Source organism: Amblyraja radiata, chromosome 8 (genome assembly GCF_010909765.2).
Source record: "Amblyraja radiata isolate CabotCenter1 chromosome 8, sAmbRad1.1.pri, whole genome shotgun sequence".
In the NCBI taxonomy this organism is placed as follows: Eukaryota; Metazoa; Chordata; class Chondrichthyes; order Rajiformes; family Rajidae; genus Amblyraja; species Amblyraja radiata.
Genome location: NC_045963.1, coordinates 26735741 through 26759478, shown reverse-complemented (window position 1 = coordinate 26759478; position 23738 = coordinate 26735741). Strand labels below are relative to the sequence as shown.

Genomic DNA, 23738 nt, shown 5'->3' with positions numbered 1-23738 from the left:
TAAGAAACCATAATTCATACATATCAGATGATTATGCAAGCATCACACGAAAAAAGCAACCAATACCTGAAAATTATTACAAAGCACACATAAGCTCAGAATCCAAAACATTCATGTCGTGGCAATAACCACTGAACCATTGAAAAAGTTGCAAACATAATGTTAAAATGGCAACACAATGGTTAGAGAATCTATCATTTGGTTAGAATTAAAGCATTGGGATTAGTGGCAAAATAGCCTTTTCTGTCATTTTGTCCAGTTCAAGAGAATCATTTTTTTCCACACTGGAAATTCCTTGGTGCAGATGTTATAATGGATTAATAACCTCCACGCATGTATTAGATACCCGATGATGCCTCCACTGAACTACCTACAGCTGTGATGGAAGTTTAATGGAAAGAAATTGGGTGATTGGTGTTCAGGAAATGGCATATTTATTAACTGTAATAAAAAAGGTAGCTTTTTCTTTCAGAAATGTGCTGCAGCTTTAGAGTATATACTAAAATGCAGTATGCTGCTGGTGATATGTTTGTTTAATTTATCAATAGCACATCTAAACTATAACTGATATCCACATAATTAACCTCTGTAAAATATACCAGCAAAGCACTTAATGCAATTTAAACTAACTGCATATTTCTATTATTTTAATATGTTTAAAGCAAATTTCCAAGAAAAAAATCTGATTGAATAATATCAATTTATACACAATATGCATGCAAACATAAAATCTGAAATATATCCCATGGTTAAGTGATTTGTTTATCCAGAATTGGGGTGTTATTCTTATGTTTGTATTTTAATTAAACATCTTATCTTTCGACTAAAATGCGAGCCTTGAATAAATATATACTTCAAGCACAGCTCTTTTGCAAAATAAAGAATCTACCATCAACACCTCATGGAAGCTTGGTGCCATCTTATTTTATTAATTAGCCCTTGTAGATTATTCTGACTTACATCGTTACCAGTTTGTTGCACCCAAGTTTGTTGGTCCCTTCCACTTTCAGATTTTTCTTGGTCTTACAAGCCAAGATCCTCCAAATAATTGAAGAATAATTGAATAATCTGAAAAAGGGTTTCGGCCCGAAACGTTGCCTATTTCCTTTGCTTCATAGATGCTGCTGCACCCGCTGAGTTCTCCAGCTTTTTTGTGTATCTCCAAATAATTTGACTGGTCTTTGAGTGTCTTGTCAGAGGCACAATGTTTAGATTAATTACTGTCACGTGTACCGAGGTACAGTGAAAAGCTTTGTTTTGCATGCAATCCAATCAAATCAGATAATACTATACAAAAGCACAATCAAGTCAAATTTATGTACAATAGGTAAGGAAAGATACAGAATGCAGAATATTGTTCTCAGCATTGAAGTGCATCAGTTCCATAGACAAAATCCAATGAACGCAATGGGGTAGAGGTGAATTGGACAATTAGCTTCTGGAAAGACTGTTCAGAAGCCTGATAACAGAGGGGAAGGAGCTGTTCCTGTCCGGTGGTGCACACCCTCAAGCTTCTGTATCTTCTGCCCAATGGGAGCAGGCAGAAGATGGACTGACCGCAGTGGGACTAACTTTACTGAACGTTTTTCCTTCCAATATTTAATATGTAAAAGAATATGTGTGTGTTCATGTTTGGTTGTTTGTTTGTTTGTCTTTTTGCACAAAGTCCACGAGCATTGCCACTTTTCATTTCACTGCACATCTCGTATGTGTATGTGACGAATAAACTTGACTTGACTTGACGACTTGATTGTGTTGCATTTCCGAGGCAGCGTGAGGTGTAGATAGAGTCAATGGTGGGGAGTCTGGTCTGTGTGATGGACTGGGCTACAACTACAACTCTGTGCAATTATTTGCTGTCTTGTGCAGAGCTGTTACCAAACCAAGCTGTGAAGCAACCTGACAATATGCTTTCTACGATGCACCTGTAGAAATTTGTAAGAATCAATCAATGGCTTTTTTATTAGTATGGACCCAGGACTTCTGGGATTAATGCCTGATGCAACTGACCATTTTTGTATGGTCAAGTGTTTTTGAATACAAGTAGCTGACAAATTTGGACTTGAGTTGGTGAACCTCGGATTGGATTTGATACATTTGTTGTGCGCACTTTTCTGAATAATATTTAGTCTCTTCAGCAGTTCCCTATAATAAAAGGCTTGAAGTTGAAAACCAGCATGCATTCATGCAGAGGGAGAGAGAGAGAGAGAGAGAAAATGTAACAGATGTGAATTTAAAACATAAAAGATGGAACAACCAAGCATTGACTTCAATGAAACGTGTTTGTAACCATGCTCTAACGTTGCAGTGCGAATGAAACGGGTGCACTTTTACCGCATGCACGAAAAGAGCAGTTGGCCAGTGCGTCGTGCCAGAAACCTACTTTCCCCTGAAGGTGTAGATTATTGCGAATTATTTCTCTAACTTCATCCTCCGTGTCTTTCTGTTTCGAGAGGGAAAAATCATTAAGCGTTAACAAACTACCTTCCACACAGATCCACAACATCAGGCAATTCTCCGTACCTTTATCAATAAAACAGTAACAGCATAATCTGCAGAACCGCGTGGGCCTATTTAAAAAAAATACTTATATGAGATACTTCAGCTTTAGATCTTTGAGAGTTACACAGGTTCCAACTCATTCTGCAACATGCCATAAATGGTTCAACGGTACTTTATTGTTGCGTGTACTTAGGTTCGGTGAAATTCCAATTTTGCGCACAGTTCATTAAAAGTCTTAGTAAAGACAGGCCAATCGTGCTCAAGTACAAGAGTGTAAGATAGTACATTACACTGAGACAGTCCGTGGCGTAGTGGTAGTGGTGCTGTATTACAGCGCCAGTGACCCGGGTTCGATCCTGACTAAGGGTGCTATCTGTATGGAGTTTGTAGGTTTTCCCTGTGACCACGTGGGTTTTCTCCCATATTCCAAAGGTGTGCAGGTTTGTAAGTTAATTGGCTTCAGTAAATTGTCTCTGGCGTGTAGGGTGGAACTGGTGTATGGGTGATCGCTGGTCCACTTGGACTCCGTGGGCTGAAGGACCTGTTTGCGCGCTGTATCTCTAAACCAAGTACCCAAGAATTGCTACATTTCCGGCAACATCTTGTACGATTCAAGTCCGAAGTTGTTATAAATATCAAGTGTTAACTTGGCCATAAAATCTGGAGGTCAGTGATGTTTTAACTATATTTTGTTAGGACAAGAAGGGTTCAGGGTCCTCAGACCACCATCATTGCCTTACCCAGCTCAGTTAAACTGGATGCAAGCTGAAAAATAAATTGCAGATGCTGGAAATGTGAAATAAAAGTAGAGAATTTTGGAACTACTCAGCATGTAGGGCGGCATCTGTGGAGAGTGAAACAGAGCTAACCTCATCAGGGGACAATACTTGATAGATTGGGATCACTCACAGAAGTCACTGCAGCACAAGTTAAACCACAGGGAAAGGTTACATTTTAAATGCTAAGAGACCTAACGCAGGCAAATGGGATTAGTGTACATGGGCAAAAAAGTTACCATGTAACTGGCAGGCTGATAAAACTCCAATAATCAGGATGGCAGTCTCCCTGGTACAACAAGAGTGAAAACAACTACTACCTGTCATCTCACTCACAGCAACATTTATGAGTTAGAAATCAAAGCTGAAGAGATTACTCTTAAAGATCTGTTACTTTAGATTCTTCGGGACTGAATTACCCACGTAGAAATGAAGTATTTTTATTACTGGAATTATGATGAATAAGCCATGAGTTATAATAGCAGTAAAATGAAAGAAATATCACAGTTGCACAGCTGGTAAAGCTGCTGCCTCACAGCACCAAAAACCCGTGTTCGATCCTGACCTTTGATGCAGTCTGTGTGGAGTCTGTATGTTCTCCCTGTGACCGTGTGGGTTTCTTTAGGGTGCTCCGGTTTCTTCCCACATTCCATAGATGTGGGGTTTGTAGGTAAATTGGCCTCTTTAAATTGTTCCAAGTGTGTAGGGAGTGGATGCGAGTGTGGGATAACAGAACTAATGTGAACAGGTGATGGATGGTTGGCACGGAGTCTGTGAGCCGCTGTATCTTTCAATCAATACAATCCAATGTTGCTTGAGCAACTATTTATAGTGTTCTTAAGCCTTTTTAAACAGTATGGCATGTCCGAAGGAGGGTCCCGGCCCTGAGACGCCACCTATCCATGTTCTCCAGAGTGGAATGGTACCATTTGGCGCCGCCGTTTTGGAGCCTCCATTTTGGAGGCGCCGATCTTTTGCTAATTCATCTAATTTGGATTTGCCTGAGGGTGATCGTATAAAGGGTTCAATTGTTTTTCACACAATCTTCTCCATATCTTCAACTTAAAACACCAAATTGGACAATTTCCATGCAAAAGTAAAACTTTTTAAACTCGTGCAAAAGTAACACATTTCATTTTATGTACTTTGACATTGACAGCCTGCCCTTCTAATGGCAGATTATGTCAAATTGGCCACTGGTGAATGTTATGGCAAAACAGTTTTCTCCAGACTCTCCAGCAAAGCCTGGCGTGCTTCTTCCACTCGCTTCCTCGTCTGCAGCTGCTCTTTCTTCAGGTGGCCGTTGCACTCTTCCAGTTTCAGTAGCGTGTCCTGCGCGGAATGGGCGGCGCCAAAACGGAGGCGCCGGAATGGCAGCGCCGAAAAGTAGCCGACCCCTCCAGAGATGCTGCCTGACCCGCTGAGTTAATCCAGCACTTTGTATCCTTTCTGGGCATATCCAACAGCTGACTCCTTGGCTGGCTGAATTCTTTCAGCAATTCAATTATTGTTTCTACTGCCGATGAAATCCTCTTCAATGTACGTGTAACTGCTAATCTAGACTACACCACCATATTCTTTGCACGTCTGCAATGGATCAACCTCTGGTAAACATAATTCCGTCAAAAATTCAATTCCTGATTACAACTATTCTTAAAAAAACATTTTCCTGGCGTTCCCCTTGCACACACAAGGCTCCAGAATCATGTTACCCAACATACTAAAACTTATTAATGGCAAGACAACCAGAATAATATAAAAAGTGTTCATATGCATACCATGCTAAACCTATTTTTGGCCAACGAGATTAGCTCCTGGTCGCCGGGTACACAGATGTTTAACCCGATAGGCAGTAACCTCTTCAATGCTGCCACTATGAGGGAAGTTTGTAGAGAGTAACGGTCTCCTTTCCTCTTTGACTTCTTTCTCTCTTGATCAGACACCCCTCCCTGTGGAAAGAAAACAAAATACTTCCTTGACAGATAAAATGGTGTTGCTATCATTTTTTATCAGGGGAGAGCAACTGAATTTGTACATAGGGTGAAGCATGGGAGGGAGAGTGTGGAGGGGGGGGGGGGTAGAGTGGGGGGAATGAGGGAATGAGAGATAGAGGGACACTGGGGGGGAGAGAGGGGGAGGAAGGGGGAGAGAAGTGGGAGAGAGGGGGTGGAGGGTGGAGAGAGTATGGGGAGGGAGCAGCGAGAGAGGGGGAAGAGAAATAGGTGGAGAGAGGAGGAGAGAGGGGTGGAGAGAGGTGGCGGTTATGTAGAACAAGCTGCCATAGGATGTAGTTGAGGCAGGAACTATAAAGGGCAGCACAGTGGCCACAGTGATTGAGCTGCTGCCCCACAGCTCCAGAGACCCGGGTTCTATCCTGACCTCGGGTGGTGTCTGTATGGAGTTCGTACCTTCTCCCTATGTCCACGTGGGTTTTATCCAGGTGTTCCGGTTTCCACCCACATTCCAAAGACGTGCAGGTTTGTAGGTTAATTGGCTTCTGTAAAGTGTCCCGTGTGCGTACAATGCAAAAGTGGGATTACACAGAACTAGTGTCTGTGTGATTGCGGGTTGACGGGGTCTAGGTGGGCAGAAGGGCCTGTTTTCATGCTGTATTTATAAACTAAACATTTAAAAGACATTTGGGCAGGTACATGTATAAGAAAGAATTAGAGGGATATGTGCCAAACATGGGCAGGTGGGACTAGTATACTAGTATGGGGCATATTGGTCAGCATGGCATGTTGGGTCAAAAGGTCTTTTTCCATGCTGTATGATTTTATGATTCTAAGGCAACTGAAGATTCTGCCACCAATCCTTGGGGAAAGGTACGGTGGGCTGAAGGGTCATTTTCAACACTATCTCTAAAATCGAAAGTCAGTCAGAGTAAAGCCTATATGATTACAAATCCCAGTATTCAGTTACAGGATAAAGGGTATAATTTTTAGTTCAAGTCCAGTAAAATCCGAGTAAAGATAGTTCTAAGGTCTCCAATGAGGTTGAATGGAGGTCAGAACTTTCTAGTTGATGAGAGGATGGCTCAATTGCCTGATAACAGCTGGTAAGAAATTGTCCGTGAATCTGAAGGTAGGCATTTTCAAACTTCTGTACCTCTTGCCAATTTCAGACCAGCACACACTAGACATAAAAATCTAAAATGCAAGTGGTTCTGATATAAAGCCACCGTGTGCTCCTCTTTGTTTCAATAGGTAAAGGAACTAGACAGTTTCAGATCAGACTTGCAACAAGTGTGGACTTTGCATGTTCTCTCGGTGACCGAGTGGATTTCCTCTGGGTGCTCCGGTTTACTCCCACATCCCAAAGACTTGTGGGTTTATAGGTTAATTGATCCTCTATAAATCGCCTCTGGTGTGTAGGGAGTGGATGTGAAAGTGGGATAACATGGACTCAGTGTTTACTTTATGTAGTTTAGAGATACAGCATGAAAACAGGCCCTTCTGCCCATCGAGTCCATGCCAACCAGCAATCACCCACTTTTTCTATCTAACACACGAGGGATAGTTTACAGTATCCAATCTATGGTGGCCTGAGGGGCCTATTTCTGTGCCTTAGCTTTCAATCCAATCAACCAATATTTCAATTTTTCAAAATAAATGCCCTTTCAATAGCAATCGGGTTTTTTTCTGCAATTAAAAATACTAAAGGCTGTCTGTTACATTGCTTAATAGAGTGTTGTTTAATAAAATATTGTTGCATAAGTGTCAATAGAAGCGGCACAGTGTTAGAGTTGCTGACTTACAGTGCCAGAGATCTGGGTTCAATCCTGACCACGGGTATGGTCTGTATGGAGCAGTACATTCTACCTATGACCACATGGGTTTTCTCCGATGCTCTGGTTTCCTCCCATATTCCAAAAATGTGCGGCTTCGTAGGTTAATTGGCTTCTGTAAATTGTCCTTAGTGTGTAGGATAGAACCAGTGATCGATGGTCAGCGTGGACTCGGTGGGCCAAAGGGCCTGTTTCCATGCTATATCTCTAAACTACACTAAACTAAGATGCACTCGCTTGTTAATTTAAATGGCCACCTGTAGTGAAAGTAGCAGCTGTGTTCTTAAGAGACAATGGGTGTCCGATTTTTAGGGGAAGGCTGCATGGAATGTTATTTTTTCTCTATGTACTGTTTAAATCCAAAACTGCTTTTTTTCTGCTTGTCAATTTCCATAGTAACTTTTAAATGGGTTTCCAGTGCCCGATCATAGTTGCCTATGAGGTCGCTAGAAGGAGAGTTCTAGCGACCTCATAGGACCTCCTAGGACTACGTGTCGATCATGCTTCGAGTTTGAAGGTCGAAGACACTCTTCTAAACTCGCAGATTAGGTCGCCCAAGTGGGACAGCCCCTAACTCATTACTCGCATTGTATCCAATGTGTGTAGGTATGTTGCAAAACCTACCTTCAGCGGGGCTGCAGATCTGTCCCAGCCCGTGTGCGTGATTTTGGCGCCGTTGAGAGGGGGGCGGGTTTAAAACGCGATTTTCCCTAGGTTATTCAAATCGAGGTTGTTCAGCCTACTTAGTGGCTGACGAAAAATCGCTGCGAGGTTCATTCGCTGCAGCTATTTTTAAACTTAATTGGTTAATTTAATTGTTATAGTAGGTTAAAAATTATCCTCTAAACCCGCGACCGCCGACAACGGGACGGATCTCATACAGGGGACAACGGAAGGTAGGTTGTTTATTTTTACATTGAAAAGGGCTTCTTAAGATCCCTCTATACAAAGTTTTATGTTGCAAGTAGCTAATTTGGGGCCCCATTAAATCCCGCAGTATTTTTCTGGGCATATGGGGTACAAATCTACCGCAATGGGAACGTTCCAAACCAGCGTGTTCCACAGAGTTCCACAGGATCCCACTCGAAAGCTGATTTAAATGGCCATTAATTTACAGCAATGGAACACTAAATTCCTTCCATTTGGCCTATAAATTAATGTAAATGAGATTTAAAAATCATGTTTTATTGTGAATTCTTTGTGAATGTTATTTGGACACTTAGGCTATTTAAAAAATGTTAATCTTTTCTTAAGAAATGGATAGATGTTTAGATCTAGTAATTGAAGTTTGGAATTAGCTACAATTGGGTAACTAACTAATTATATGCTTTAATTTCAGGTCATCCAAGTAAGATTGTTTCATATTTGTTTCAGAATGCTTTAATCTATAATAACTGAAAATTTCTTTCAGTTCTCTTAATTTTTAAGAAAGTTATGGCCATTTCACTGTCCTCGATCACAGCTTTTGTGTTAAGTCAATGGAAAATCAATAGGGAACAAGATGCTAATTTCCGAGTATGAAAATGGCCATAACTTTTTTAATACTGAAGATATGAAAGTGAATTAGGTGTCAAATTAAACTTATTTTGTGCTTTATCTGATGGGATAAATTGCAGACTTGATTTTTAAAATCTCAAAATTTTGTAACATTGCTAATGTGTGTCATGGAAACACATGTTATAGCAGAACCACTCAATGAGCCACCCAATGAGCTGGAATGTTAGTCTAATAAACAACAAATATATACATAAATGTGAGTTCCTGTAACTTTAAATTCAATGCAATGCAAAATAAAAGTTGAAATTCCTGTATAACATAAAATAATGCAACACAATATAAAAATGACAGCAAAGTTAGAACCTTGGACATCTTGGACTTTGTATCAGTGATGAGGAACGACATGTTGTTGATGTCATTCTGAATCACAAAGTTCTGTTCTTCTCTTTTAAAATTCTGCAATAATAACACATGTTAAAAGTGAATGAAACTGATAAAGTTTGCACTGTTTTATTGAGATTTACTTTGAAATACTTTTTGCATTATTGAACATTTTGCTCACATGAGATTTTGCCCAGTATATGAAAACTTCAGCCACCATACGGAAAAGCTCTTCTGCGTCAGAATTTGGTTCTTTGAGCCACTTTGCGCTGAAATTGAACAAATAAAAAAGACATTTCACGGGAATGTTGCAAAACCATGTTTGATTTTAACACCAAAGGACAAAGTGCTGAAGTAACTCAGCAAGTCAGGCCGCTTCCCTGGAGAACATGGAAAGGTGATGTTTTGGGTCAGCACCCTTCTCCATATTTTGATTTTAACTCCACTGTGCTTGTAATGAAAATAAGGCTGATCTACCCTGTGGAAAGGAGCAACGCTGGGAGGAAGGGCTGCCCTGGGTGCCCTGAAATCACCATCAGCTAATGGATGACACTGCGAGATTGTAATATTGCTGCATCTCAAAGAAGCTGGTAAAATAAATATTTAGGCACAGCTTGAGCACAGTGGCACAGCAGTATGGTTGCTGCCTCAGCACCAGAGACCCGGGCTTGATCCGGGTGCTGTCTGTATGGAGTTTGGACCTTCTCCCTGTAATTGTGTGGATTTTCTCCATGTGCTCCGGTTTCCTCCCACATCCCAAAGACATCCAGGTTTGTAGGTTAATTGGCTTCTATAAATTGTTGGCACGGACTCTGATGGTGGGCTGACGGGCCTGTTTCCGCCTGTATCTATAAAGCCTAAAAGTCTAAAATCAATCTGAAATTACAAAATTAGAAAGAAGAGACTGCAGATGCTGGTTTACACCGAAGATAGACAGAAAATGCTGGAGTAATTCAGTGGGTCAAACAGCAACTCTGGAGAAAAGTAATAGGTGATGTTTCTGATCGAGAGCCTCCTTCAAACTCAAAATGAAAAAAAATATCACAATGAAATCAGTTGGTAAAAAGCAGATGGACTGAGGCATATTCCTCTCCCGGAAGGCCATGAATCTTTGGCATTCTCTATCTAGGAGGGAGCTGCAGATGCTGAGTCTATTCAAGACTGAAATAGGCAAAGTAAAGTGGAACTGTTGCTAAAAATATAACTGCTTTTGACCTTACTGCACACAGCTAACTGCTTCTATTCCATATTTTCAAAGGTCCAAATCAGGCAAGAGAATTTGCCAAAACTATTAAAATGTCAAGAATCAGATTCCTCATTTATTAGTGTTCTTGGTAATGTGCAGAAAAATATTGAGGTTATCCATAGCCTGTCTTTCCAAAAGGTTGAACATTAAGCCGAGCGGCACATTGTACTTGCTTTCAAGGGCATCAACCTGCATTTATGCAGCAGTTGTATATCTTCCTACTTGGATTTAGATTAGTTTAGAGATACAGCGTGGAAACAGGCCATTCGGCCCATTGAGTCCGTGCCGACCAGCAATCCCTGCACACTAACACTATCCTGTATGCATGAGTGACAATTTACAATTTTACCAAGCCAATTAGCCAACAAACCTGTCCGTCTTTGGAGTGTGGGAGAAAATCGGAACACTCTAACTAGGGAATAAATCCAATCTTTAGGACCATTATTACATTTTAGTTGGCATGGACGAAGGGCCTGTTTCCATGCTGTGTGACTCTATGAATATCTCTGGATAGGGAGTGAGTTATTTAGATGAGGATTGTACCTAAAGCTTTGGAATTCCCCAGCTCAAGAGTCTATTGGGTTAGCACTGGAGATTGACAGATACTTGATTGTCAAGGGCGTCAATGGTTATGGGGGGAATGCAGGAGAATGGGGTTAAAAGGGAAAGATAGATCAGCCATGCCAAAGGAGGTAGTTGAGGCAGATACTATAACAGCATTTAAAGAACATTTTAAAATTATTTTACCGGTTGTAGTCGACAAATCGGATCAGCAGTGGGTAGAAAGCGTAAAGATCCCGGGCCAGTACAGTAAATTCATCCAGAATGAGCAGCTCAGCCTCTGACATGTCTCCTCTGCCCTCGGCCTTGAGGTGTTCCTCTTCCAGTACCACCGTGGCCACTTTCTTCTTCAGTTTCTCCATCAAGGGCAGGAAGTGGGTTTTAAGGAGCTGCGGCTTCACCTTGCTGATAATCGGCAGCGAGAACACTGTTGGAAGCAGAGCAGCAACTTAGAGGAACTTGACATGAAAATCAATTGTAACTTGCAAAGGCCACCAGCATAATCAAGGACCAGTCTCGCCCCAGTCGCTCCCTCTTCTCCCCTCTCTCATGTGGAAAATGCAGCTTCAAGGACAGCTTCTTCCCAGCTGCAATCAGGCAAATGAACCATCCCACCACCAACTAGTGAGCAGCCCTGACCAACCATCTACCTCATTGGAGACCCTCAGACTATCTTTAATCAGACTTTACTGGACTTTACCTTGCTCTAAACATTAATTCCATTATCGTGTATCTGTACACTGTGAATGGCTTGATTGTAATCATGCATATTCTTTTTGCTGACTGGATAGCACGCAACAAAAAGCTCTTCACTGTACCTCGGTACACGTGACAATAAATAAACTAAACAAAGGGAGAATTGGATAAGTACACTAGGCAGTTACTAAAGTAGAGAAAGAACCGTGGGCTGCGGGTGATAAAAACTTTGGGCCAAGTGGCTGCTTTTTATGGGCACAAGGAACTGTAGATGCTGATTTACAAAAAAAGATACAAAGGGCTGGAGTAACTAAAAGGGTACCAACCCGATACGAATGGAAGGTTGGTTAAGAAGGTTCAATTGTTGGGTATTAATGGTGGAGTAGCAAGATGGATTCAACAGTGGCTGAATGGGAGATGCCAGACAGTAATGGTGGATGGTTGTTTGTCAGGTTGGAGGCCAGTGACTAGTGGGGTGCCACAGGGATCTGTGTTGGGTCCACTGTTGTTTGTCATGTACATCAATGATCTGGATGATGGTGTGGTAAATTGGATTAGTAAGTATGCAGATGATACTAAGATAGAGGGGTATTTCAACGAGAGGGATCCTCGGCGTGTCTGGCAGGGCATTCAGCAACTCACGAACTATAAGGGCAAGGGGGGGCCGATCATCTGCAGCAGTAACAACTCGCTAGCTGAGGAGCTCAACCATTTTTTCGCCCGGTTTGAGCTGAATGAGGCAGAGCCTGCACCTGCAGCCGCACCCAGCACTGACAACCCGCCACTCGCTGTGAGTACGGAGGACGTCAGAAGAACACTCTGCAGGGTCAACCCCAGGAAGGCTGCTGGACCAGATGGCATCCCAGGGAGAGTATTGCGGGACTGTGCAGACCAGTTAGCGGAGGTTTTTAGCAAAATCTTTAACCTCTCTCTGTTAACGTGCACTGTCCCTAAATGCTTTAAGACTGCTACCATCGTGCCTGTACCCAAAAAAACATTCATTAAGAGCTTGAATGACTATAGACCTGTTGCTCTCACTTCGACCGTGATGAAATGTTTTGAACGGCTGGTCCTGGCCCACATTAAGTCCTCACTCCCACCCACCCTGGATCAGCATCAGTTTGCGTATAGAGCTAATAGGTCAACGGAAGATGCCATCAACACAGCTCTACATTCTGCACTGACACATCTGGAGCGTCCTGGCTCATATGTGAGGATGTTATTTGTAGATTTTAGTTCTGCATTTAATTCAATCATCCCCAGCAGAATGGTGGACAAACTGTCTGATCTGGGTGTTAATGCAAACACATGCGGATGGATTAAGGACTTTCTAACAGATCGCCCACAGACTGTCAGGATGGGGTCCAATTACTCCCCAGTCCTGACGCTTAGCACAGGTGCGCCACAAGGATGTGTGCTGAGTCCAATCTTGTATACAATATACACTTATGACTGTATACCAACACACAGTACAAACAGGATCATTAAGTTTGCGGACGACACGACTGCGGTGGGACTGATAAACAACAACGACGAGTCTGCCTACAGGGATGAAGTCCAAAAACTGACTGTCTGGTGTACCAAAAACAACCTGGTACTCAATCCATCAAAGACAAAAGAGCTGGTCGTTGACTTCAGGAGGAAGAGGAGAGAGGAACCTGCTCCCTTATACATCAAAGGAGACATGGTGGAGAGAGTCACTGGCTTTAAGTTCCTGGGAATAAACATCTCCCAGGACCTCAAATGGCAAATGAACACCGTCACTCTCGTGAAGAAGTCACATCAGCGGCTGTATTTCCTGAGGTCTCTGCGGAGAGCAAACGTCTCACAGCTGCTGCTGTTGTCCTTCTACCGATGCGCCGTGGAGAGTATCCTCTCCTATGGAATCCTGGTGTGGTTTGCTAGCTGTACTGTGGCTGAGAGGAGGGCGTTGCAGGGAATTATAAAAACTGCGCAGAACATTACAAACGCCCAACTGCCCTCCTTGGATGACATATATAGGGCCCGATGCTTGCGCCGGGCCACAAATATCAAGCAGGACACATCCCACCCTGCCAACCACCTTTTTACTCTGCTACCCTCTGGGAGGCGATTCAGGACTCTGAAGGCTCGCACCGGTAGACTAAAAAATAGTTTCTACCCATGTGCGATAAAAGAGCTAAATTCCAACAGAGAATGCTGGGGAAGCAAAATGTAATTCCAAGAAATGCCGCCAAATTCTTTTAAATTCTTTTAAAATACCTATTTATTTTTTACTAATAAGTGTACATATGTGTTAATGGTTGTCGTGTTTGTATTTTTTTAACCGGAGGAGATGTAATGGAATTTCGTTGCACAGTATTGTGCAATGACAATAAACGTATTCATTCATTCATTCATTCATGATAGGTGGTGTTGTGGATAATGAAGTAGATTTTCAAAGTCTACAGAGAGATTTATGCCAGTTGGAAGAGTGGGCTGAAAGATGGCAGATGGAGTTTAATGCTGATAAATGTGAGGTGCTACATCTTGGCAGGACAAATCAAAATAGTAAATTCTTGGTTCTTGGTTCTTGGGTCCTCCAAAATATTCCAACTGGAATTTAAACTGGAGGTGGTGAATGGAGGGATTAAGTCAGAAAGGGTATAAAGAACACACACTATAGAATTTAACATAAAACATCCCCACACAGCAGAATCAAAGTTTCCCACTGTGTGGGAAGGCACCAAAGTCAGTCGGGAAATGGTAGGGAATTGAAGAATGCAGTTGAACAGAGGGATCTGGGAATAACTGTGCACAGTTCCCTGAAGGTGGAATCTCATGTAGATAGGGTGGTAAAGAAAGCTTTTGGTGTGCTGGCCTTTATAAATCAGAGCATTGAGTATAGAAGTTAGATTTACTAGAATGTTGCCTGGGTTTCAGCAACTAAGTTACAGAGAGAGTTTGAACAAGTTAGGGCTTGGTTATATGGGTATATGGTTATATATAAGTTGGGATGTAATGTTAAAATTGTACAAGGCATTGGTGAGGCCAATTCTGGAGTATGGTGTACAATTTTGGTCGCCTAATTATAGGAAGGATGTCAACAAAATAGAGCGAGTACAGAGGAGATTTACTAGAATGTTGCCTGGGTTTCAGCAACTAAGTTACAGGGAAAGTTTGAACAAGTTAGGTCTTTATTCTTTGGAGCGCAGAAGGTTAAGGGGGGACTTGATGGAGGTCTTTAAAATGATGAGAGGGATAGACAGAGTTGACGTGGATAAGCTTTTCCCACTGAGAGTAGGGAAGATTCAAACAAGAGGACATGACTTGTGAATTAAGGGACAGATGTTTAGGGGTAACATGAGGGGGAACTTCTTTACTCAGAGAGTGGTAGATGTGTGGAATGAGCTTCCAGTGAAGGTGGTGGAGGCAGGTTCGATTTTATCATTTAAAAATAAATTGGATAGTTATATGGACGGGAAAGGAATGGAGGGTTATGGTCTGAGTGCAGGTAGATGGGACTAGGAGAGAATACGTGTTCGGCACGGACTAGAAGGGCCGAGATGGCCTGTTTCCGTGCTGTAATTGTTATATGGTTATATGGTTATATGATACGTCACCTATCAGTGTTCTCCAGAAATGCTGCATGGCCCACTGAGTTACTCTGGCACTGTTCTTTTTTTGGCTGCTTTACACGAGGGACTTCAGGCTTTATTTTGTTTGTGCACTATAATGTTTCTTTTAATTGAACTTATTTTTGTTTGTGTATTTTATTATATGATCTAGTAGTGTATTTACAAAACTGTTAAGCTGTCGCTGCAAGTAAGAATTTAATTGTTCCGTTCCGGGACATGTGAGAATAAAACATTCTTGACTCACTTGAAAAACAGTCAGATCAACTTATCATTACACTCATAGAGTGATAGAAGGGTACAGCATAGAAACAGGCCATTAATCCTACTTGGCTGCATTCATTCCATTTCTCTCTTAGCTCTGCTTGTTCAACTCGTCTGCAGCTGAATCTTAAATGTTGCCTCTATTTCTGCTTCCACCACTTCCTTTGGCAGCTCATACAAGATAATAGCAACCATTGTGTTAAAAAAATTATTCCTCACATTCTCTTTAAACTTCATCCTTCTCAACTTAAACTCATTCCCTCCAGTTTTAGACATGCTTAGGGTGATACAGTGTCGCAGCAGCTGAGTTGCTGTCTTACAGCGCTTACAGTTCCTGAGACCCAGGTTTGATCCCGATTACCGGTGCATGTCTGTACAGTGTTTGTACGTTCTACCCGTGACCATGTGGGTTTTCTCTGAGATTTTCAGTTTCTCACTCCAAAGCGTACAGGTTTGTAGGTTAATTGGCTTCATATAAATGCAAATAGTGTGTAGGACAGTGTTAATATATGGGGATCACTGGTGATGTGGACTCAGTGGGCCGAAGGGCCTGTTTCCGCGCTGTATTTCTAAACGAATCTAAGCTTTGTTTACCATGGAAAACAGATATGGGCTATCTACCCTATCTTTGCCTATTGTAACTTTATATACGTCAATCATGTCACTTCTCAAGTTTGTATTTATCTTTGGTATAAACCAGCATATGCAGTTCTGTGTAGGAAGCAACTGCAGATGCTGGTTTACACTGAAGATAGGCACATAATGCTGGAGTAACTTAGAGGGTCAGGTAGCATCGCTGGAGAGCGGGAATAGGTGACATTTCGGGTTACAACCCTTCTTCAGACTGAGAGCAGTCTGAAGAAGGGTCCTGATCCAAAACGCCATCTATTCCTTTTTCTTCACAGATGCTGCCTGAGCCGTTGATCCTACACATCATTACCTGCTAATCTCTTCATCCAGGCTCCTTCGTCGATGCCCAGATTGTTGGATATGATCTTCAGAATGTTGCCCAGCAGGGTGTTCATGTGCTCGGAGGTGAGGGCAGTGCAGCAGAGCTCTGCTTTCTCCGGGTTGTTCTCCGGACCATGCTCCCACCAATGCGACATGTAGCTGCACAGCATGGGCAAGATGACTTCCATCACATGGGGCATCTGCGTGTAGCGTATGCCAGATTCTGCCAGCTCTATTATCTCATCCAGCAGACATTCTAGGGAAGGGATATTGGGACACATATCTTCCACTTTAGCTGGTAGCTTCAGTGCTAAAAGATAAGAAACAATTTTAACATTAGCATCATAGAGCACGGAAATAGGCCCTTCGGCTCAGTTCATCCATGCCGATCAAGATGCACCATCTAATCCAGCCCCATTTGCCTGTGTTAGCTCATCTCCCTTATTGAAACTTACCAAAGAGTGAAAGGCGTGGATAGAATGGATGTGGAGAGGATGTTTCCACTAGTGGGAGAGTCTAGGACCAGAGGCCATTGTCTCAAAATAAAAGGACGTATCTTTAGAAAGAAGATGATGAGGAATATCTTTCGTCAAAGGGTGGTGAGTCCGTGGAATTAATTGCCACAGAAGGTTGTGGAGGCCAAGTCAATTGATATTTTTAAGGTGGAGATTGCCAGATTCTTGATTAGTAAGGGTGTCAGGGGCTATGGGGAGAATGCAGGAGAATGGGGTTGAGAGGGAAAGATAGATCAGCTATGAATGAATGGCAGAGTAGACTTGATGGATCGAATGGCCTAATTCTGCTCCTGTAACATGAACTTATGAAAACCTTTCCTATCCATATACCTGTCCAAATATCTTTTCTGAATATCACCCATCCTTTTTCTCCAGAGATGCTGCCTGACGCCCTGAGTTACTCAAATTTCACTTTACCTTAGTTGGTTAAGTGACAATAAACGTGAACTTGAACTTGAACAATGTGTGTTGATCTTCTAAATATCTTTCACGTGCTGTTACAGTACCTGTATCAATGATCTCTTCTGGCAGCCTAATTTTTTGCAATAATCGCCGGAACATAGAAGAAGCGGAAACCACTTTCGACCATTAGGGAGACTAACAAAAACCTCCGGGAACCGCACAGAAACCTTGGATGGGGCACAAAGTCTCCAGAGGTTTCCGTTCAGGTTTCCTAAGTGGGACAGGGGCATAACTTTAAGTGCTTTATTTAAAACTTTATTTTCTGGGTAAATGAGCTCATACCTCACATAGCAAGCTTTAACCTATGTAGTGTCTATTTTTCCTTTCCTTTCTTTAACAAAATATATTCCATTGGTAATAATATATATTTGATCATCTCTGATACGGCTTCATGTTGGTTTGCGTGACTTGTTACCCCAGATGGTATTATAGCAAAGATAAATGGAGCAACAGAGATAAATATACACGAGTTAACGGAGGAGGATAAATGTTGTGAGCTGTGTTATTGAGACGGTTTCAGACTGCAAAGGGCCCACATAATGTATCCAGATTAACAAAGGGAAATGTCTCCAAACCTCGTGGTTGATGACATGCCATTATAACACTGCCTGCCACATAATGCAACAGTAAGAAAAACTAAGTTGCCTCCAAACGGCAGTGATCAGGTACATCCAGGAATATGTTGGTAAATGGATGGAATTGGATGAATTGCATGTTTGAAGCCCACAGGTGTTTGTTGGAGATAGAGCTGCTGCCTCTTCCAACCTTCTACAGACCGGAAGAACCAAACCTATTGACCAAAGGTTGCATCACGACTCAACAGAATATCAAAGTACAGTAAACCTTTGTTACAACAAACCTCTTGATAACAGATTTCAGTTATAGTGGACTGTCTCTATAAGAACACAGGCTGTTAAGGGGCTGTCCCACTGTACGAGCTAATTCAAGAGTTCTCCCGAGTTTCCCCTGATTCGAACTCGGAGAATTACGGTAATAGCCGCTCGTAGGTACTCGGGGCTCTCATGGACATTTTTCAACGTTCACGAGTCTTCACGAGCTTACTGCGTTTCCCGAGTACCAGCCGTTAGCGCTACAAGCAGCTAAGAGACATCCCGAGCTCCGACGTACCTGCTACGTACATTCTACGTGCTTACCACGAGTTTAATTTTTTTTTTAAACTCCGGAGAGCTCTTGAATTAGCTCCTACAGTGGGACAGGCCCTTCAGTTACACTGCGGAGGCTATTGAAATTGACAAGACATAGAAATTGACAAGTTGTCGAAATTGACAGGTAATTGAAATTGGCAAGGCAATGAATATGACAAGCAATTACTCCGATCCACACTTAATTCTAATAAGCAATGTAACAACCAGCCTTTAGCATTTTTTGATTGCAGTTACAAAAGTAAATTATTAGCTGTTAAAACAAATTTTGTATTTGAAAATAGCTCACTTCACAGTAAATCCCTTACTCGGTTATAGCGGGCAATCGGCAATAATGGACATCATTTCCCCCCCTCCTCCCATGATCCGTTATAGAGTGATAGAGTGATACAGTGTGGAAACAGGCCCTTCAGCCCAACTCACCCACACAATGTCCCATCTACACTAGTCCCACCTGCCTGCGCTTGGTCCATATCCCTCCAAACCTGTCCTATCCATGTTTCTTAAACGATGGGATAGTTCCAGACTCAACAACCTCCTCTGGCAGCTTGTTCCATACACCCACCACCTTTTGTTACCCCTCAGATTCCTATTAAATCTTTTCGCCTTCACCTTGAATCTATGTCCTCTGGCCCTCGATTCCCCTATGAGCAAGAGACTGCGTGCATCTACCCGATCTATTGCTCTCATGATTTTGTATACCTCTATAAGATCTCCCCTCATCCTCCTGCGCTCCAAGGAATAGAGACGCAGCCTACTCAACCTCTCCCTATAGATCACACCCTCTAGTCCTGGCAACATTCTCATAAATCTTTTCTGGACCCTTTCAAGCTTGACGATATCTTTCCTATAACATGGTACCCAGACTGAACACATTATTCTAAATGCAGTCTCACTGATGTCTTATACAACTGCAACATGACCTCCCAACTTCTATACTCAATACTCTGACTGATGAAGGCCAAAGTGCCAAAAGCATTTTTGTCCACATTATCTACCTGTGACTCGACCTTCAAGGAACCATGCACCTGCACTCCTAGATCCCACTGCTCTACAACACTACCCAGAGGCCTACCATTTACTGTGTAGGTCCTGCCCTTGTTCGACGTCCCAAAATGCAACATCTCACACTTCTCTGTATTAAATTCCATTAACTTTTCCTCCGACCATCTGGCCAATCGATCCAGAACCTGCTGCAATCTTTCACAACCATCTTCACTGTCTGCAAAATCAATCAATTTTGTATCATCACCAAACTTGCTAATCTTGCCCTGTATGTTCTCGTCCAAATCATTGATGTAGATGACAAATAGGCCCAGCGCCAAACTCTGAGGCACACCGCTATTCACAGGCCTCCAGTCTGAGAAGCAACCTTCCACCATCACCCTCTGCTTCCGTCCATGGAGCCTATTTGCTATCCATCCAGCTAGCTCTCCTTGGATCCCATGCTATCTAACCTTCCATGAGCAGCCTACCTTGCAGAACCTTGTCGAATGCCTTACTGACATCCATGTACACAACAGTTCTGCCCTCATCAACCTTTTTGATCACGTCTTCAAAAAAATCAATCAGATATGCGAGACACGACCTCCCACGTACAAAACCATGTTGACTATCCCTAATCAGCCCTTGCCCATCCAAATGCCTGTAAAGCCTATCCCTCAGAATACTCTCTAGTAACTTTCCAACTACTGATGTTAAGCTCACCGGCCTATAGTTCCCAGCATTTTCCTTGCAGCCCTTCTTGAAAAGAGGCACAACATTTGCCACCCTCCAATCTTCCGTCACCTCTCCTGTATTTAAGGACGACTCATAAATTTCAACCAGGGGAACCGCAGTATTCTCTCTAGTTTCCCGCAATGTCCTTGGATATATCTGATCAGGCCCTGGAGATTTGTCTACCTTCATACACGGCAGTACCTTCAGTACTTCTTCGACAATAATAATAATAATAATAATGTCTTTATTTATATAGCACATTTTTAGTCAACTTGCATTGACCCCAAAGTGCTTCACACAATTACTTCCATACAGACAGGCAAAGGTGGGTAAAGTGTCTTGCCCAAGGACACACACAGGCAAAGGTGGGTGAAGTGTCTTGCCCAAGGACACAACGACAGTATGCACTCCAAGCGGGGTTCGAACCAGCTACCTTCCGGTTGCCAGCCGAACACTTAGCCTATTGTGCCATCTGTCGACAATAACACTGACTGCTCTCAAGACACTTCCATTGACTGCCCCAATTTCCTCTGTCCTAGTGTCTTTCTCCTCGGTAAATACCTTTCCCCCTTAGGTATTTATAAAATCTTTTGGGATTGTCCTTAATGCTACTTGCCAGAGCTATCCTGGTCCCTTTTTGCCCTTCTGATCTCCTTTTTCAGTTTACTCCTTAGTTCCCGAAACTCCTCCAGGGATGCACCTGATCCCAGCTGCCCATACCTGCCCCATGCATCCTTCTTGTTTTTGACCAACGCCTCAATTTCCCTCGTCAGCCAAGCTTCCTTACGTTTGCCTGCTTGGCACTTCAATCTAACGGAGACGTACATATCCTGAGCTTTCGTCAGTACACTTTTAAAAACATCCCACTTGGACGATGTTCCTTTCCCCTCAAATAACCTGCTCCAGTCAACTTGAGCGAGACCTTCTCTCATACCCTCAAAGTTGGCCTTACCCCAGTTGAGCATTTTACCACGTGGACCCTCTCCGTCCCTATCCATAACTATCTTAAACATAATCGAACCGTGGTCACTGGTTCCAAAAGGCTCCTCCACAAACACTTCATTAACTTGCCCTTCCCAATTTCCCAATGCTAGATCCAGCATTGTGACAAGGGTTTACAGTATTGCTCTGCAATCAAAGATCGCACAGAATCTGATGAATGGATATCCAAGAGCTTTCTAGCTGTACAGAAAGTTAATATACCATCACGATCAAGAGGAAAGGTTGGAAATACTCTGGATCAGACCACACTTGTGAATAAAAGAAACAGAGTTGACCTTTCTTCAGAACTGTTCTGCTGCCTGTTCTCTGAACATGTTTGTGTGTGCGCAGAATTGCACAACCTGCAACATTTTGCCATGACGTTAATGTACCTGTTACATCTTTTGGTTTCTTCGTGTTGTAGCTTGAGAATGGATTGTGCTTATTCGAGTCAGTTTCCAGAAAGGCGACTGGAAAAGCTCCGGCAAATGCTGCCAGACATTCCCCAAGGGCTGGGCGCTGCCTATGGACAACAAAACATAATTAAAAATTAAATTAACAAAGGATCATAAAGACTCCGAACATAGAACTTTGAACAGATCAGCACAGAAATGGGCCCTTTAGCCCACAATGTCTGTGCCGAACATGATGAACTCGTCTTGTTTGCCTGCATATGATCCATATACCTCCATTCCATGTGCCTATGTAATAGCCTCTTAAATACCACTATCGTGTCTGGCTCCACCATCACCACAGGCAATGCGTTCCAGGCCCCCGCTGTGTAAAAAAGCTTGCCCTGCACATCTCCATTAAACTTACCCCCTCTCACCTTATAACTATGCCCTCTAGTGTTGGACATTTCCACCATGGGATAAACGTTCTGACTGTCTACCTTACAGCATCAGAGACCCGGGATCGAACCTGACCATGGGTGCTGTCCGTATGGAGTTTGTACGTACTCCCCGTGACCGCATGGGTTTTTCCCCATGTGCCCCGGTTTCTACCCACATTCCAAAGACGTGCAGTTTTGTGGGTTAATTGGCTTCGGTAAAAATGGTAAAATTGGCCCTAATGTGTAGGACAGTGCGAGTGTACGGGATAGTGCTAGTGTACAGGGATCGCTGGTTGGCATGAACTCGGGGAGCCAAAGGGTCTGTTTCCGTGCTGTATCTCTACTCTAAACGAAACTAAACTAACACGTTTGTAGCTGAATTACTAGTACAACTTCACTGTATCCAAATTACAATGATATCTGTCATGTGTGTAAAATACCTGCTTAGATACATATGGTCTATGTTTTAATACTTCCATTTACCATCTCCTTACCTTTCAACGTATATGCTGTTCCCTGTACCCAATGCATACAAGCTGTTTAATATTCTGTAGCCAGAGACTTGCACATCATCCACTGCAAAATAAAAGTAGCAGCCGCTTGATGTTACTATACTGGAAACTCAACTCTTTATATTCACCTTTTGAAAAATATAAAAGTTATCTCTGGAGATAAGAAAGATTTACAATTAATTAGAGAATTTCTTAACAATGTTTAAGGAGAAAAGATTTAATAGGAACCTGAGGGGTAACTTTTTCATGCAAAGAGTGGTGGATGCATGAAACAAGCTGCCACTGGAGGTAGTTGAAGCAGGACTACTGCAATGTTTAAGAAACAAATAGACAGGTACGTGGATAGGACAGGTTTAGAGGGATATGGGCCAAATGCAAGCAGGTGGGACGAGTGTAGATGGGACATGTTGGTCGATGTGGGCAGGTTGGGCAGAAGACCCTGTATAACTCTATGACTATAACGTTTGCAACAGCCCAGTGGTCATAGTTCTATTGAAAGTACTTCTACTATGTGTAGAAAGGAACTGCAGATGCTGGTTTATACCGAAGATAGACAAAAAGTGCTGAAGTAACTCAGCAGGTCAGGCAGCATTTCTAGAGAAAAAAGATGGGTGACGTTTCAAGTTGGGACCCTTCTTCAGACTGCAAGTAGAGGGGCTACTTGGTCTATTATGTTACAGACCATAAAGATTGCTCAAAGTTGTATTCATTCATGTTAGCAGATGAAGTTGTACTAAATATGCTTTTTTCTATGTCACCGTCACATTTTGTGTATCCAAATAAAGATTTAAGAACATACATTTTGGTGGGTTCAGATAACATTCTTGAGCTTTGAGGGTTCTATTAGAAAAATAATTCTTTACCAATAGAGGTAACACTTGAATTCAGATAATCTCAATGGGAACTATGGTGCGTTTGTGTGTATTTAAGTATGATAATATTAAAGAGCAACTACTCCAAAATACTGCTCATGAAAACATACAGCACGGAATCAGGCCCCTCGGCCCAACTTGTCCATGCTGACCAAGAAGTCCCAACGAAACTAGTCTAATCTGTCCATGTTGGCCCATATCCCTCTGAACCTTGTGCAGGAAAGAACTGCGGATGTTAGTTTACACCGAAGATAGACACAAAATGCTAGAGTGACTCAGCGGGTCAGACAGCATCACTGCAGAAATGGAATAGGTAACATTATGGGTCATGACCCTTCTTCAGACTCTTAGAATCTGAAGAAGGGTCTTGACCCAAAACGTCACCTATTCCTTTTCTCCAGAGATGCTGCCTGACCCACAGTATGACT

General features: G+C 42.5%; 1 protein-coding gene across 1 annotated transcript in view; it reads right to left on the bottom strand.

Moving 5' to 3' along the window:
- ryr2 (ryanodine receptor 2) overlaps window positions 1–23738 on the bottom strand; it is a 301683-nt gene that overhangs the window by 77954 nt on the left and 199991 nt on the right. The window contains 7 exon segments of the mRNA XM_033025458.1: window positions 5057–5227; window positions 8926–9018; window positions 9125–9212; window positions 10937–11177; window positions 16244–16564; window positions 21487–21617; window positions 22421–22502. Coding sequence (XP_032881349.1) covers window positions 5057–5227; window positions 8926–9018; window positions 9125–9212; window positions 10937–11177; window positions 16244–16564; window positions 21487–21617; window positions 22421–22502 — 1127 coding nt within the window.